Source organism: Aquarana catesbeiana, linkage group LG04, assembly GCF_042186555.1.
Source record: "Aquarana catesbeiana isolate 2022-GZ linkage group LG04, ASM4218655v1, whole genome shotgun sequence".
NCBI lineage: Eukaryota > Metazoa > Chordata > Amphibia > Anura > Ranidae > Aquarana > Aquarana catesbeiana.
In genome coordinates this window covers 491,946,636-491,960,888 of record NC_133327.1, presented here as the reverse complement: position 1 = coordinate 491,960,888, position 14,253 = coordinate 491,946,636, and the positions used below count along the sequence as shown (strand labels likewise).

General features: G+C 42.3%; 1 protein-coding gene across 3 annotated transcripts in view; it reads left to right on the top strand.

Moving 5' to 3' along the window:
• MORN2 (MORN repeat containing 2) overlaps window positions 1-14,253 on the top strand; it is a 93,334-nt gene that overhangs the window by 22,541 nt on the left and 56,540 nt on the right. For 2 of the 3 annotated variants that reach the window (XM_073627682.1, XM_073627683.1), the window contains exon 2: window positions 9,675-9,731. The exons of the other annotated variant lie outside the window; for it this stretch is intronic. In XM_073627682.1, coding sequence (XP_073483783.1) covers window positions 9,675-9,731 — 57 coding nt within the window. The remainder of the gene's footprint in view (window positions 1-9,674; window positions 9,732-14,253) is intronic. 3 annotated transcript variants of the gene reach the window in all.

The following is a 14,253-nucleotide window of genomic DNA, read 5'->3' as shown; positions in this document are numbered from 1 at the left end:
GAGCGGAAGTTCCACCTTTTAATCTCATGGTGGCACCATCCACCAATTCACTACAGCATCCTACACAAACTGTGGGCAAGCCTGTAATTGGTGTATTGAAAACAATACTATTTCTCAGTGCTGGGAAGCTGTTGTGTATTTTTTGACCTCATGTGATGTCTGCGCAAATGTTTATCAAATCTATATTTTCTGTAAAAAAATACACTTAATGGATTTTAGTGCACAGAAACACACCATAATCTCTGTTTGGAAATTGCGTGTGCCAATGAAGAACTAAGATACCCAAAACTGTCAGTCGGTGACACTTTATACCCTTGCAGTGCCTTCATTTAGAGTTTGGCCTCATTCACACACATATACTTAAAGTGTTACTAAACCCACAACAGTAAAATCGGTCTGTGTATGCAGCATAGCATGTTTGTTATACTCACTGTGGAACTTAAGGGGTTAATCCTCTGCATTGTGTAAAAAGGCTGTTTTATCCTGTATGCATAGATCCTTCCCACCTGCACTGTCTATCTGGGGAAAGCCAGCCAACACAGGCAGAGTAGCCAGCCTGCACATGCTCAGTTGTGTCTTTTATGCTGTAGAGAATATTTCCTTGTTGAGCTGAACTAGCCAGGTCACATGATACTGGCATCACACATGTGGGCGTGTATATAGGCTGAAGTGGAAATCTCCACCTTCCTGAATCCTCAGCACTGGAGAAACTGTGCAGTTTATCACTGACCGTGGTATACAGATCAGCCAAAAAGATGCAAAAAAGTATTTAGTCAGCCAATTGTGCAAGTTCTCCCACTTAAAAAGATGAGAGAGGCCTGTACTTGTCATCATAGGTATACCTCAACTATTAGAGACAAAATGTGGAAGCAAATCCAGACAATCACATTGTCTGATTTTTGAAAGAATTTATTTGCAAATTATGGTGAAAAATAAGTATTTGGTCACCTATAAACAAGCAAGATTTCTGTCTCTCACAGACCTGTATCTTCTTCTTTAAGAGGCTCCTCTGTCTTCCACTGATTACCTGTATTAATGGCACCTGTTTGAACATGTTATCAGTATAAAAGACATCTGTCCACAACCTCAAACAGTCACACTCCAAACTCCACTTTGGTGAAGACCAAAGAGCTGTTGAAGGACACCAGAAACAAAATTGTAGACCTGCACCAGGCTGGGAAGACTGAATCTGCAATAGGCAAGCAGCTTGGTGTAAAGAAATCAACTGTGGGAGCAATAATTAGAAAATGGAAGACATACAAGACCACTGATAATCTCCCTCAATCTGGGGCTCCACGCAAGATCTCACCCCGTGGGGTCAAAATGATCACAAGAACGGTGAGCAAAAATCCCAGAACCACACGGGGGGACCTAGTGAATGACCTGCAGAGAGCTGGGACCAACGTAACAAAGGCTACCATCAGTAACACACTACGCCGCCAGGGACTCAGATCCTGCAGTGCCAGACGTGTCCCCCTGCTTAAGCCAGTACATGTCCGGGCCCGTCTGAGGTTTGCTAGAGAGCATTTGGATGATCCAGAAGAGAATTGGGAGAATGTCATATGGTCAGATGAAACCAAAGTAGAACTGTTTGCTAGAAAACACAACTCGTCATGTTTGGAGAAGAAAGAATGCTGAGTTGCAACCAAAGAACACCATACCTAATGTGAAGCATGGGGGTGGCAACATCATGCTTTGGGGCTGTTTCTCTGCAAAGGGAACAGGACGACTGATCCGTGTACATGAAAGAATGAATGGGGCCATGTGTCGTGAGATTTTAAGTGCAAACCTCCTCCCATCAGCAAGGGCATTGAAGATGAAACGTGGCTGGGTCTTTCAGCATGACAATGATTCCAAACACACTGCCCGGGCAACGAAGGAGTGGCTTCGTAAGAAGCATTTTGAGGTCCTGGAGTGGCCTAGCCAGTCTCCAGATCTTAACCCCATAGAAAAACTTTGGAGGGAGTTGAAATCCGTGTTGCCCAGCGACAGCCCCAAAACATCACTGCTCTAGAGGAGATCTGCATGAAGGAATGGACCAACATATCAGCAACAGTGTGTGACAACCTTGTGAAGACTTACAGAAAACGTTTGACCTCTGTCATTGCCAACAAAGGATATATAACAAAGTATTGCAATGAACTTTTGATATTGACCAAATACTTATTTTCCAGCATAATTTGCAAATAAATTCTTTCAAAAATCAGACAATGTGATTGTCTGGATTTGTTTCCACATTTTGTCTCTCATAGTTGAGGTATACCTATGATGACAATTACAGGCCTCTCTCATCTTTTTAAGTGGGAGAACTTGCACAATTGGTGGCTGACCAAATACTTTTTTGCCCCACTGTAGTAACAGTATTTTAACCACTTGCCGACCAGCCGCCATCATTATACTGCGGCAGGTCGGCACGATCCCGTGAGCCCTCATAGCTATACGTCGGCTCCCTTAAGTGGGATGCACTGCGGGGGTGCCGATGCTCGTGCCCGATGGTCGCGGCCATGAGAGGCAGAACAGGGACGTGTGTGTGTAAACACACAAATCCTTGTTCTGTTCTGTGAGGAGAGACAGATCGTGAGTTCCTAATAGCTAGGAACCATGATCTGTCATCCCCTCTAGTCAGTCCCTTCCCCCTACAGTTAGAACACACAGTCAGGGAACACAGTTAACCCCTTGATCGCCCCTAGTCTTATTGCGAAAGAGCATTTAAAAAGACTTGCGGCCATTCACCAGAATTAGAGGAAAAGCAATTTAACCTGGAAACTGCGTAGAGGGTTATTTACAGTAAGAGCGGTAAGAATGTGAAATTCTCTTCTACAAGCAGTGGTTTCAGCATGGAGCATTGATAATTTCAAAAAACTATTAGGCACCTGAACGACCACAACATACAGGGATATACAATGTAATATTGACATAAGAGGACACACACACAGGTTGGACTTGATAGATTTTTGTCTTTTTTCAACGTTACCAACTATGTAACTAATAGCAGGAGATTTTGACCAGCTCTCTATGGAGCTGGATCACATATCTCCGCTGTGGCTCCAGTGCGAATTTGCACAGAAGGCCTGTCGTTCTTTTGGTCCGTTACATGTCTGAATTCAGCCAAAAATTCAGGCTGAAATCGGACCTGAACCGGTGAACCAGGATGCACCGGACCCCTGCCAGATGCCGCATGCGCCAATAGTGTGAACCCAGCCTTAAAGCTTTGCCTATAGATAATTTTAATGTGCTGTAGTTTGTCACCGTTCCACAAGTGTATGCGATTTTAAAGCGTGACATTTTTGGTATCTATTTACTTGGCATAACATCAGCTTTTATATTTTATCAAATTTTGTATTACATTGTGTTTGTGTGCACTAAAATTCCATAAAGTGCATTTTTCTAAATAATTTAAATTTGAAAAACCGATGCGCAAATACTACGTAACATAACAAATGTATTCTCTAGGGCCCCTGCTTTAAAAAGCATATATAATGTTTGGCGGGGGGGGGGGGGTTAATTAACCAGTTGCCGACCGCCGCACGACTATATACGTCGACAGAGCGGCACGGGCAGGCAAAAGGACGTATATCGGACCCCCCCCCGGTGCCTGCGGCGGTCGGCAAATCTCCCCCGGCGATCGGAGGTGAGGGGGAGGCCATCCATTCGTGGCCCCCCCCTCGCGATCGCTCTCAGCCAATGGGATCATTTCCCTGCCTCTGTATTGTACACAGAGGCAGAGGAAATGATGTCATCTCTCCTCGGCTCGGTATTTTCCGTTCCGGGCCGAGGAGAGAAGACTGCAATGTAAGTGCACCAACACACTACACACAGTAGAACATGCCAGGCACACTAAACACCCCGATCCCCCCCCGATCCCCCCCCAATCACCCCCCCCCCCCCCCGTCACAAACTGACACCAAGCAGGTTTTTTTTTTTTTTTCTGATTACTGTATTGGTGTCAGTTTGTGACAGTTACAGTGTCAGGGCAGTGAGTGTTAGGCCCCCTGTAGGTCTAGGGTACCCCCCTAACCCCCCCTAATAAAGTTTTAACCCCTTGATCACCCCCTGTCACCAGTGTCGCTAAGCGATCATTTTTCTGATCGCTGTATTAGTGTCGCTGGTGACGCTAGTTAGGGACGTAAATATTTAGGTTCGCCGTCAGCGTTTTATAGCGACAGGGACCCCCATATACTACCTAATAAATGTTTTAACCCCTTGATTGCCCCCTAGTTAACCCTTTCACCACTGATCACTGTATAACCGTTACGGGTGACGCTGGTTAGTTTGTTTATTTTTTATAGTGTCAGGGCACCCGCCGTTTATTACCGAATAAAGATTTAGCCCCCTGATCACCCGACGGTGATATGCGTCGCCCCAGGCAGCGTCAGATTAGCGCCAGTACCGCTAACACCCACGCACGCAGCATACGCCTCCCTTAGTGGTATAGTATCTGTACAGATCAATATCTGATCCGATCAGATCTATACTAGCGTCCCCAGCAGTTTAGGGTTCCCAAAAACACAGTGTTAGCGGGATCAGCCCAGATACCTGCTAGCACCTGCATTTTGCCCCTCCGCCCAGCTCGGCCCAGCCCACCCAAGTGCAGTATCGATCGATCACTGTCACTTACAAAACACTAAACGCATAACTGCAGCGTTCGCAGAGTCAGGCCTGATCCCTGCGATCGCTAACAGTTTTTTTGGTAGCATTTTGGTGAAATGGCAAGCACCAGCCCCAGGCAGCGTCAGGTTAGTCCCAGTACCGCTAACACCCACGCACCGTACACCTCCCTTAGTGGTATAGTATCTGAACGCATCAATATCTGATCCGATCAGATCTATACTAGCGTCCCCAGCAGTTTAGGGTTCCCAAAAACGCAGTGTTAGCGGGATCAACCCAGATACCTGCTAGCAACTGCGTTTTACCCCTCCGCCCGGCCCAGCCCGGCCCACCCAAGTGCAGTATCGATCGATCACTGTCACTTACAAAACACTAAACGCATAACTGCAGCGTTCGCAGAGTCAGGCCTGATCCCTGCGATCGCTAACAGTTTTTTTTGTAGCGTTTTGGTGAACTGGCAAGCACCAGCCCCAGGCAGCGTCAGGTTAGTGCCAGTAGCGCTAACACCCACGCACGCACCGTACACCTCCCTTAGTGGTATAGTATCTGAACTGATCAATATCTGATCCGATCAGATCTATACTGGCGTCCCCAGCAGTTTAGGGTTCCCAAAAACGCAGTGTTAGCGGGATCAGCCCAGATACCTGCTAGCACCTGCGTTTTGCCCCTCCGCCCGGCCCAGCCCAGCCCACCCAAGTGCAGTATCGATCGATCACTGTCACTTACAAAACACTAAATGCATAACTGCAGCGTTCGCAGAGTCAGGCCTGATCCCTGCGATCGTTAACAGTTTTTTTGGTAGCGTTTTGGTGAACTGGCAAGCGCCAGTGGCCTAGTACACCCCGGTCGTAGTCAAACCAGCACTGCAGTAACACTTGGTGACGTGGCGAGTCCCATAAGTGCAGTTCAAGCTGGTGAGGTGGCAAGCACAAATAGTGTCCCGCTGCCACCAAGAAGACAAACACAGGCCCGTCATGCCCATAGTGCCCTTCCTGCTGCATTCGCCAATCCTAATTGGGAACCCACCACTTCTGCAGCGCCCGTACTTCCCCCATTCACATCCCCAACCAAATGCAGTCGGCTGCATGAGAGGCATTTTTATGTCCTCCCGAGTACCCCTACCCAACGAACCCCCCCCAAAAAAGATGTTGTGTCTGCAGCAAGCGCGGATATAGGCGTGACACCCGCTATTATTGTCCCTCCTGTCCTGACAATCCTGGTCTTTGCATTAGTGAATGTTTTGAACGCTACCATTCACTAGTTGAGTATTAGCGTAGGGTACAGCATTGCACAGACTAGGACACACTTTCACAGGGTCTCCCAAGATGCCATCGCATTTTGAGAGACCCGAACCTGGAACCGGTTACAGTTATAAAAGTTACAGTTACAAAAAAAGTGTAAAAAAAAAAAAAAAAAAAACACAAACAAAAATATAAAATAAAAAATAATAGTTGTCGTTTTATTGTTCTCTCTCTATTCTCTCTCTCTCTATTCTCTCTATTGTTCTGCTCTTTTTTACTGTATTCTATTCTGCAATGTTTTATTGTTATTATGTTTTATCATGTTTGCTTTTCAGATCTGCAATTTTTTATACTTTACCGTTTACTGTGCTTTATTGTTAACCATATTTTTGTCTTCAGGTACAGCATTCACGACTTTGAGTGGTTATACCAGAATGATGCTTGCAGGTTTAGGTATCATCTTGGTATCATTCTTTTCAGCCAGCGGTCGGCTTTCATGTAAAAGCAATCCTAGCGGCTAATTAGCCTCTAGACTGCTTTTACAAGCAGTGGGAGAGAATGCCCCCCCCCCCTCCACCGTCTTCCGTGTTTTTCTCTGGCTCTCCTGTCTCAACAGGGAACCTGAGAATGCAGCCGGTGATTCAGCCAGCTGACCATAGAGCTGATCAGAGACCAGAGTGGCTCCAAACATCTCTATGGCCTAAGAAACCGGAAGCTACGAGCATTTTATGACTTAGATTTCGCCGGATGTAAATAGCGCCATTGGGAAATTGGGAAAGCATTTTATCATACCGATCTTGGTGTGGTCAGATGCTTTGAGGGCAGAGGAGAAATCTAGGGTCTAATAGACCCCAATTTTTTCAAAAAAGAGTACCTGTCACTACCTATTGCTATCATAGGGGATATTTACATTCCCTGAGATAACAATAAAAATGATTAAAAAAAAAATGAAAGGAACAGTTTTAAAATAAGATAAAAAAGCAAAAAAATAATAAAGAAAAAAAAAAAAAAAAAAAAAAAGCACCCCTGTCCCCCCTGCTCTCGCGCTAAGGCGAACGCAAGCGTCGGTCTGGCGTCAAATGTAAACAGCAATTGCACCATGCATGTGAGGTATCACCACGACGGTCAGATCGAGGGCAGTAATTTTAGCAGTAGACCTCCTCTGTAAATCTAAAGTGGTAACCTGTAAAGGCTTTTAAAGGCTTTTAAAAATGTATTTATTTTGTTGTCACTGCACGTTTGTGCGCAATTGTAAAGCATGTCATGTTTGGTATCCATGTACTCGGCCTAAGATCATCTTTTTTATTTCATCAAACATTTGGGCAATATAGTGTGTTTTAGTGCATTAAAATGTAAAAAAGTGTGTTTTTTCCCCAAAAAATGCGTTTGAAAAATCGCTGCGCAAATACTGTGTGAAAAAAAAAAATTAAACACCCACCATTTTAATCTGTAGGGCATTTGCTTTAAAAAAATATATAATGTGTGGGGGTTCAAAGTAATTTTCTTGCAAAAAAAAATAATTTTTTCATGTAATCAAAAAGTGTCAGAAAGGGCTTTGTCTTCAAGTGGTTAGAAGAGTGGGTGATGTGTGACATAAGCTTCTAAATGTTGTGCATAAAATGCCAGGACAGTTCAAACCCCTCCAAATTACCCCATTTTGGAAAGTAGACACCCCAAGCTATTTGCTGAGAGGCATGTCGAGTCCATGGAATATTTTATATTGTGACACAAGTTGCGGGAAAGAGACAAATTATTATTATTTTTTTTTTTTTTTGCACAAAGTTGTCACTAAATGATATATTGCTCAAACATGCCATGGGAATATGTGAAATTACACCCCAAAATACATTCTGTTGCTTCTCCTGAGTACGGGGATACCACATGTGTGAGACTTTTTGGGAGCCTAGCCACGTATGGGACCCCGAAAACCAAGCACCGCCTTCAGGCTTTCTAAGGGCGTAAATTTTTGATTTCACTCTTCACTGCCTATCACAGTCTCGGAGGCCATGGAATGCCCAGGTGGCACAAACCCCCCCCAAATGACCCCATTTTGGAAAGTAGACACCCCAAGCTATTTGCTGAGAGGTATAGTGAGTATTTTGCAGACCTCACTTTTTGTCACAAAGTTTTGAAAATTAAAAAAAGAAAGAAAAAATTTTTTTTTTTGTCTTTCTTCATTTTCAAAAACAAATGAGAGCTGCAAAATACTCACCATGCCTCTCAGCAAATAGCTTGGGGTGTCTACTTTCCAAAATGGGGTCATTTGGGGGGGGGTTTGTGCCACCTGGGCATTCCATGGCCTCCGAAACTGTGATAGGCAGTGAAGAGTGAAATCAAAAATGTACACCCTTAGAAATCCTGAAGGCGGTGATTGGTTTTCGGGGTCCCGTACGCGGCTAGGCTCCTAAAAAGTCCCACACATGTGGTATCCCCGTACTCAAGAGAAGCAGCAGAAGGTATTTTGGGGTGCAATTCCACATATGCCCATGACCTGTGTGAGCAATATATCATTTAGTGACAACTTTGTGCAAAAAAAAAAAAAAATAAATAAATAAATTGTCACTTTCCCGCAACTTGTGTCAAAATATAAAATATTCCATGGACTCAACATGCCTCTCAGCAAATAGCTTGGGGTGTCTACTTTCCAAAATGGGGTCATTTGGGGGGGGGGTTGTGCCATCTGGGCATTTTATGGCCTTCAAAACTGTGATAGGTAGTGAGGAGTAAAATCAAAAATGTACGCCCTTAGAAATCCTGAAGGCAGTGATTGGTTTTCGGGGCCCCGTATGCGGCTAGGCTCCCAAAAAGTCCCACACATGTGGTATCCCCATACTCAGGAGAAGCAGCTAAATGTATTTTGGGGTGCAATTCCACATATGCCCATGGCCTGTGTGAGCAATATATCATTTAGTGACAACTTTTTGTAATTTTTTTTTTTTTTTTTTCATTATTCAATGACTTGGGACAAAAAAAATGAATATTCAATGGGCTCAACATGCCTCTCAGCAATTTCCTTGGGGTGTCTACTTTCCAAAATGGGGTCATTTGTGGGGGTTTTGTACTGCCCTGTCATTTTAGCACCTCAAGAAATGACATAGGCAGTCATAAATTAAAGACTGTGTAAATTCCAGAAAATGTACCCTAGTTTGTAGGCGCTATAACTTTTGCGCAAACCAATAAATATACACTTATTGACATTTTTTTTACCAAAGACATGTGGCCAAATACATTTTGGCCTAAATGTATGACTAAAATTGAGTTTATTGGATTTTTTTTAGAACAAAAAGTAGAAAATATCATTTTTTTTCAAAATTTTCGGTCTTTTTCCGTGTATAGCGCAAAAAATAAAAACGGCAGAGGTGATCAAATACCATCAAAAGAAAGCTCTATTTGTGGGAAGAAAAGGACGCAAATTTCGTTTGGTTACAGCATTGCATGACCGCGCAATTAGCAGTTAAAGCGACGCAGTGCCAAATTGTAAAAAGTGCTCTGGTCAGGAAGGGGGTAAATCCTTCCGGGGCTGAAGTGGTTAATTTTTTATCAAAAAAATGTAGATTTTTACATGCAGTATATGTGAGAAATGTCAGAACTGGCCAGGGGCTGAAGTGAATTAATTTGCATGTTAGAAATGGAAGAGTAGGCTTAGTGATATTGATTGCAGATGGTGAATAGACCTATGAAAGAGAATGAATAACAGTCACATATTATGCGTAACTGTTATTTTTGAATGATTTGCTGATATCTTTTGGCTTAAATGTTACTACAAAGGTAAAAGATACGTATTTTATTTACTCTAAATTATTTACAATGGATTATCTTTTTTAGAAATAGCTCCGGAAGTCTGTCACATTTCATTTGTGTTTCCAAATGGAGATACTTATGGTAAGAAATTTATTGTAGATTTCTTTGTTTTTATCTGCTAATGTATAATGTGCAAAGTTTTTGCAACCTGTTTTTCTCTGATTGTGGAGGAATGAACAGAGAAACAAAAATTAAAAAATTTGGCAGACTTTAATTTTTTAGGTGAATATGGTGAAGTGGGCATGATCACTGTCTGAAAGCCACTCACTACATAGCAATAAACCCTGGTTCACACCAGCTTGATTTGTCATGTGATTTGACAGTTCAAAATCGCATTACAAGTCGCACCCTATTTGCAGCATTGGAACTGTTCAAATTGTTGCGGGTTCAAGTCGCAGTGAATTTGAAGAAGGTTCCTGCACTACTTTTCTGAGATTTCATTGCAACTTGCATTGACTTCTGTTAAATGAAGTCTCAAGCCGCAATGAAATTGCACATCCAAATCTCACTGATCTGCAGCTTTGAAATCTCACTGAAGTAGTGCGATTCAAAGCCACACTGCTGTGAACCAGGGCTAAAAGGAGGAAAAATAGGATTGAGCATGTTATTTTATATATAATATATTACATTGATGCCTAAAATGAAGCATTTACCTAGAATAGAGCTTTCCTAAACTAGTCAAGACAAAATTCAAAATGCATAAAATTATCAAACATGGCAGATATGTATGATCCACTAGCAACCTGAACATAAAATTGTATATGCAGTATTATAAAAGGGCAAAGAATAACTAAAATATTTCTCTGTATAAAACTGCCACACAGCAGTCTTACCCACAAAGTCTCATTAAGCTTTAAAAGTCCAGATAAACGTTTATATAGGGCAGCAGTAATTAAGCTGGTAAAAAAAGGAGGCCTCATGTGCAGGCCATGAAATAGCCAGAGGATGTCACAAATATCTTGTAAGTGTGCTACGATTCTTTATTAGGATAGTATTTTTTTCTGTTACATATTATACATCATTTTCTTTAGAACTTAATTTAGTAGCAGATTTTGACCTGTTTCTTTTTCTAGTTTTAATTTGGTAAAAATAGCGGGAAAAAGCATTTGCGTTTGTCTGTAATTTTTTTATCAACACAACTTTATGTAATTTTGTTTTTTTTCCAAATCTGTATCTGATGGACATAGAGACAGTAGTAGATTACAAACAGAATGCTGATTGTCTCTATAAGGAGAACATGTCACCACATTTAAAAAAATATAAATTTTAAAACATAATTAAAAACAAGTATTCTATCCCATCTTCAAACACTTTTCTCCTTTCCCTGCAATGTATTACGGTCTATGTCATCTCATTGTATATATTGTCATAGCTTTCTCTCCCAGCCACCACTCTCAAACATTTACCCTGCTTGCTAATGTTATACCCTCCACAATCTTCTCCTACATATACTGCCTATTGTCAAACCCTACGTAATCCCCTCCTAAACATACAGACTACTGTCACACCTTTTATTCCTTCCCTGCCCATACAGCTCCCTCTCACACTTTATGCAATTCTCTTCTTCTGATTCATACCCTCTTTAATTTTCTCCTGCACATACTGCCTGCTTTTACTGTATATTCTCCATAATTCTCTACTACTACTGAAAGAGTATACCCTCCAACACCCTTTCCTTCACTTAATTCCTTCTGCCATACCTTCGGTTATGTCTCCAGTACATACTTCCTGCTGTCATACTTTCCAGTACTCCTGTCCTGCTCATACCAGCAATTGCCTGCTGCCATTCCCTGTAGTACTCCTGAAGATACTGTCCATTGTCATTCCCTTCACCACTTTTCTCCCACACAGAAAATTTTAATTTCTCACTCATATGTGAAGGGACACAGGATGACGTAATTCAGCTACATTGGATTATGTTGCTGCCTTCAGGAAATTAATTGGCAAACAAGGCTATAAGGATAGCCTAGTAAAACTCCTCCCGCTACCATCATGCCTTGTTTATTTAGCTAGTGTCCTAGGTAAAAGGATGTATTTTCTCCTCTGAGAGAAGCAAAACCTATTATTTACTTGTTATTAAGATTGTTTTTATTGTAGCAATTTCTGCAGAGCCAGAAGGGGCTCAATTGCAGCTTTCTTTATCAGCTGATTCTTGGCATTGCCATAGAAGCCATACCCAGACCCTGCTGTGGTGAAGAAGTGGGCCATTCTGTAATGTGTCCATGATTAATGGGCTTTGCTGAAGGCACTCCCTTAGACGTGTATAATCTTTGAAGTCCTGTCCCCAAAGGCTAATTAGGAAGTGTGCCTACAGAAAGGGTGAAGACTATTGAGAGCAGCATGTTGTCTGCACCCTGCCCCTGTATCCCCAATGTGCCTGTGTGAGAACCACAAGACTTCTCCTTGGGTTTTGGCCCTACAGGGCTCCACTTGCAACACTATTGGCTTGTGTGGCAGGAATGTGAGCTGTGCATATTTCAGTTTGGTGCTCTTGTGGCCCTATACTGCAGCTGCATGGACTCTTTGGCCCTGCTTCTCCTGCATGAGTCTTTTCCTGGGGATCATTAGCCATTTTGCTGTGCATATGCAGATCCTATTGCTTTCCTGCCATCTTCTTTGCCTACCTGCCTATGCACCACCTTCGCAATCCTCTGGATGTTCTCCTGGGCTTCCTGCTGCCTTAGAGTAACCTGGTCACAGACAGCATTAACCCTTCCTGCTTGAACATTGGTTTGTGAGTACCCATATCTAGAGAGGAATTATCTGCTGCTATGTCTGAGTTTATGGGGATAACTACAGACATGTGTTTTGCTTGCGTCTATCTAGCAAAGTTACTCTGTGGTATAAGCAAGGAAGCTAAGACTTCTGCAGTGTGTAAATGTGCTTTTACTATACAAAGATGCTGTACATTCAAATCTATTACAATATTAGGAATACAATACAAGACTGACAGATCGCTATAACAAGCAAAATGTCTAGCAAATGAACAGCCTATGATCTAACAGTACAAATACACTTAAAAGTTACTTATCTTCTGTTACTGTATGTTCATGATCTCCATTGGCAATGATTCTTCTGGAGCATCAGGCACCGTTCTTGTATCATGAGTGGCTTCTGATCTTCAAAGCATCATGGTGTGTGTGTGTGTGTCCCTAGCTTATGCCTGAATCCCCCTTTTATGTGCCAGGCTGTTTACCATAGTTTTACCATAGTTACCAAACAACAGAAAACATACCTGTTTACTGTAGCTGTGTAGACAATGAACTGTTGAAAATTGTATCTACGGGGCAGGAGGCGGAGCCTAGCGGAGCAGACATGCATTGTTAGAGCTCCACACCGCTGAGGAGAGAAGAGAAGGACAAAGCGGAGCCTGCAGGCTCAAAAGGTATCCATTTGAACCTTTTTGCCCCAGGGAACAAACTGTGAAAGTTTGGGAAGGAAATATGGTACTGGGAGGAAACCGTGGCAGAAATAAAAATCACCTCACAAAGAGCTCACAGGCACTCACTGCAGCTGAAGCAGCTCCAGTCACCTCACAAGATACAGCATCAGGGCGCTCTCACAGACAGAAAATGTCACAGCAAGACTCTCCATTTGAGTCAGATACAGAACAAATCCTCTCACAAACTTCTCCACAAGCTTCCTCAGTATCCCCAGTAATATTATTACAATTTGAAAAGATGCTTCATAAGGCTTTAAAACAAACCTCAGACCAAATAACAAAAAGCCTAACCAAAGAAATAAGAGAGCTGGGAAACCGCACCGCAGCCTTAGAAATAAAAATGGATGAAATTGAAATTACAACCCAAGAAAATATAACAGAATTGGAACAATTAAAAAAAGAGAATTTAATACTTCAAACTAAGCTCGAAGATTACGAAAATAGAGCCAGACGTTCAAACTTGCGCATAAGGGGAATACCTGAAACTGTGACAGACCTGCAATCTACTATTACTGCTCTATTACAAGAACTAAAGCCAGATATCCCTATTGAACGTTTAGAACTGGACAGAGTACACAGAGCCCTCACAGCCAAAAAGAAAGATGGACCCCCACGTGATATAATCACAAAATTTCATTATTACAGAACGAAAGAACAAATACTAATTGCTGCAAGAGAAAAAAAGGAACTTAATTTTCAAGGACACAATTATCACATTTTTGCTGACCTATCCCAACTTACTATTACTAAAAGACGATCCATGAAACCCCAACTAATGGAACTGCAACGCCACAACATTATGTATCAATGGGGCTTCCCCTTTTCAGTCAGATTTAACTACCAAGGTACAATTTACAGAAGCAGATCAGCAGATGAACTACAACAAACCCTCTTAAAATTAAATCTGACAGAACCCACAAGCAGCAACACTCCCACACGCAGAAGAATGGCATCATCTTCACCTTCAGGCAGCACCCAGAAAATTCCAGAACAAAATGGGAATCATCATTCTCACAAAAGAGGCCGTTATGCCACATCATCCATGGACCAAGAAGATTCAATGGACTGACATCCTAATTCCTGATATCTCTTCATTTATTATACTAAGAGATGGTTCTCTATAAAAAACCTGTATTTATAACTGAATGTAACTGCATTCTG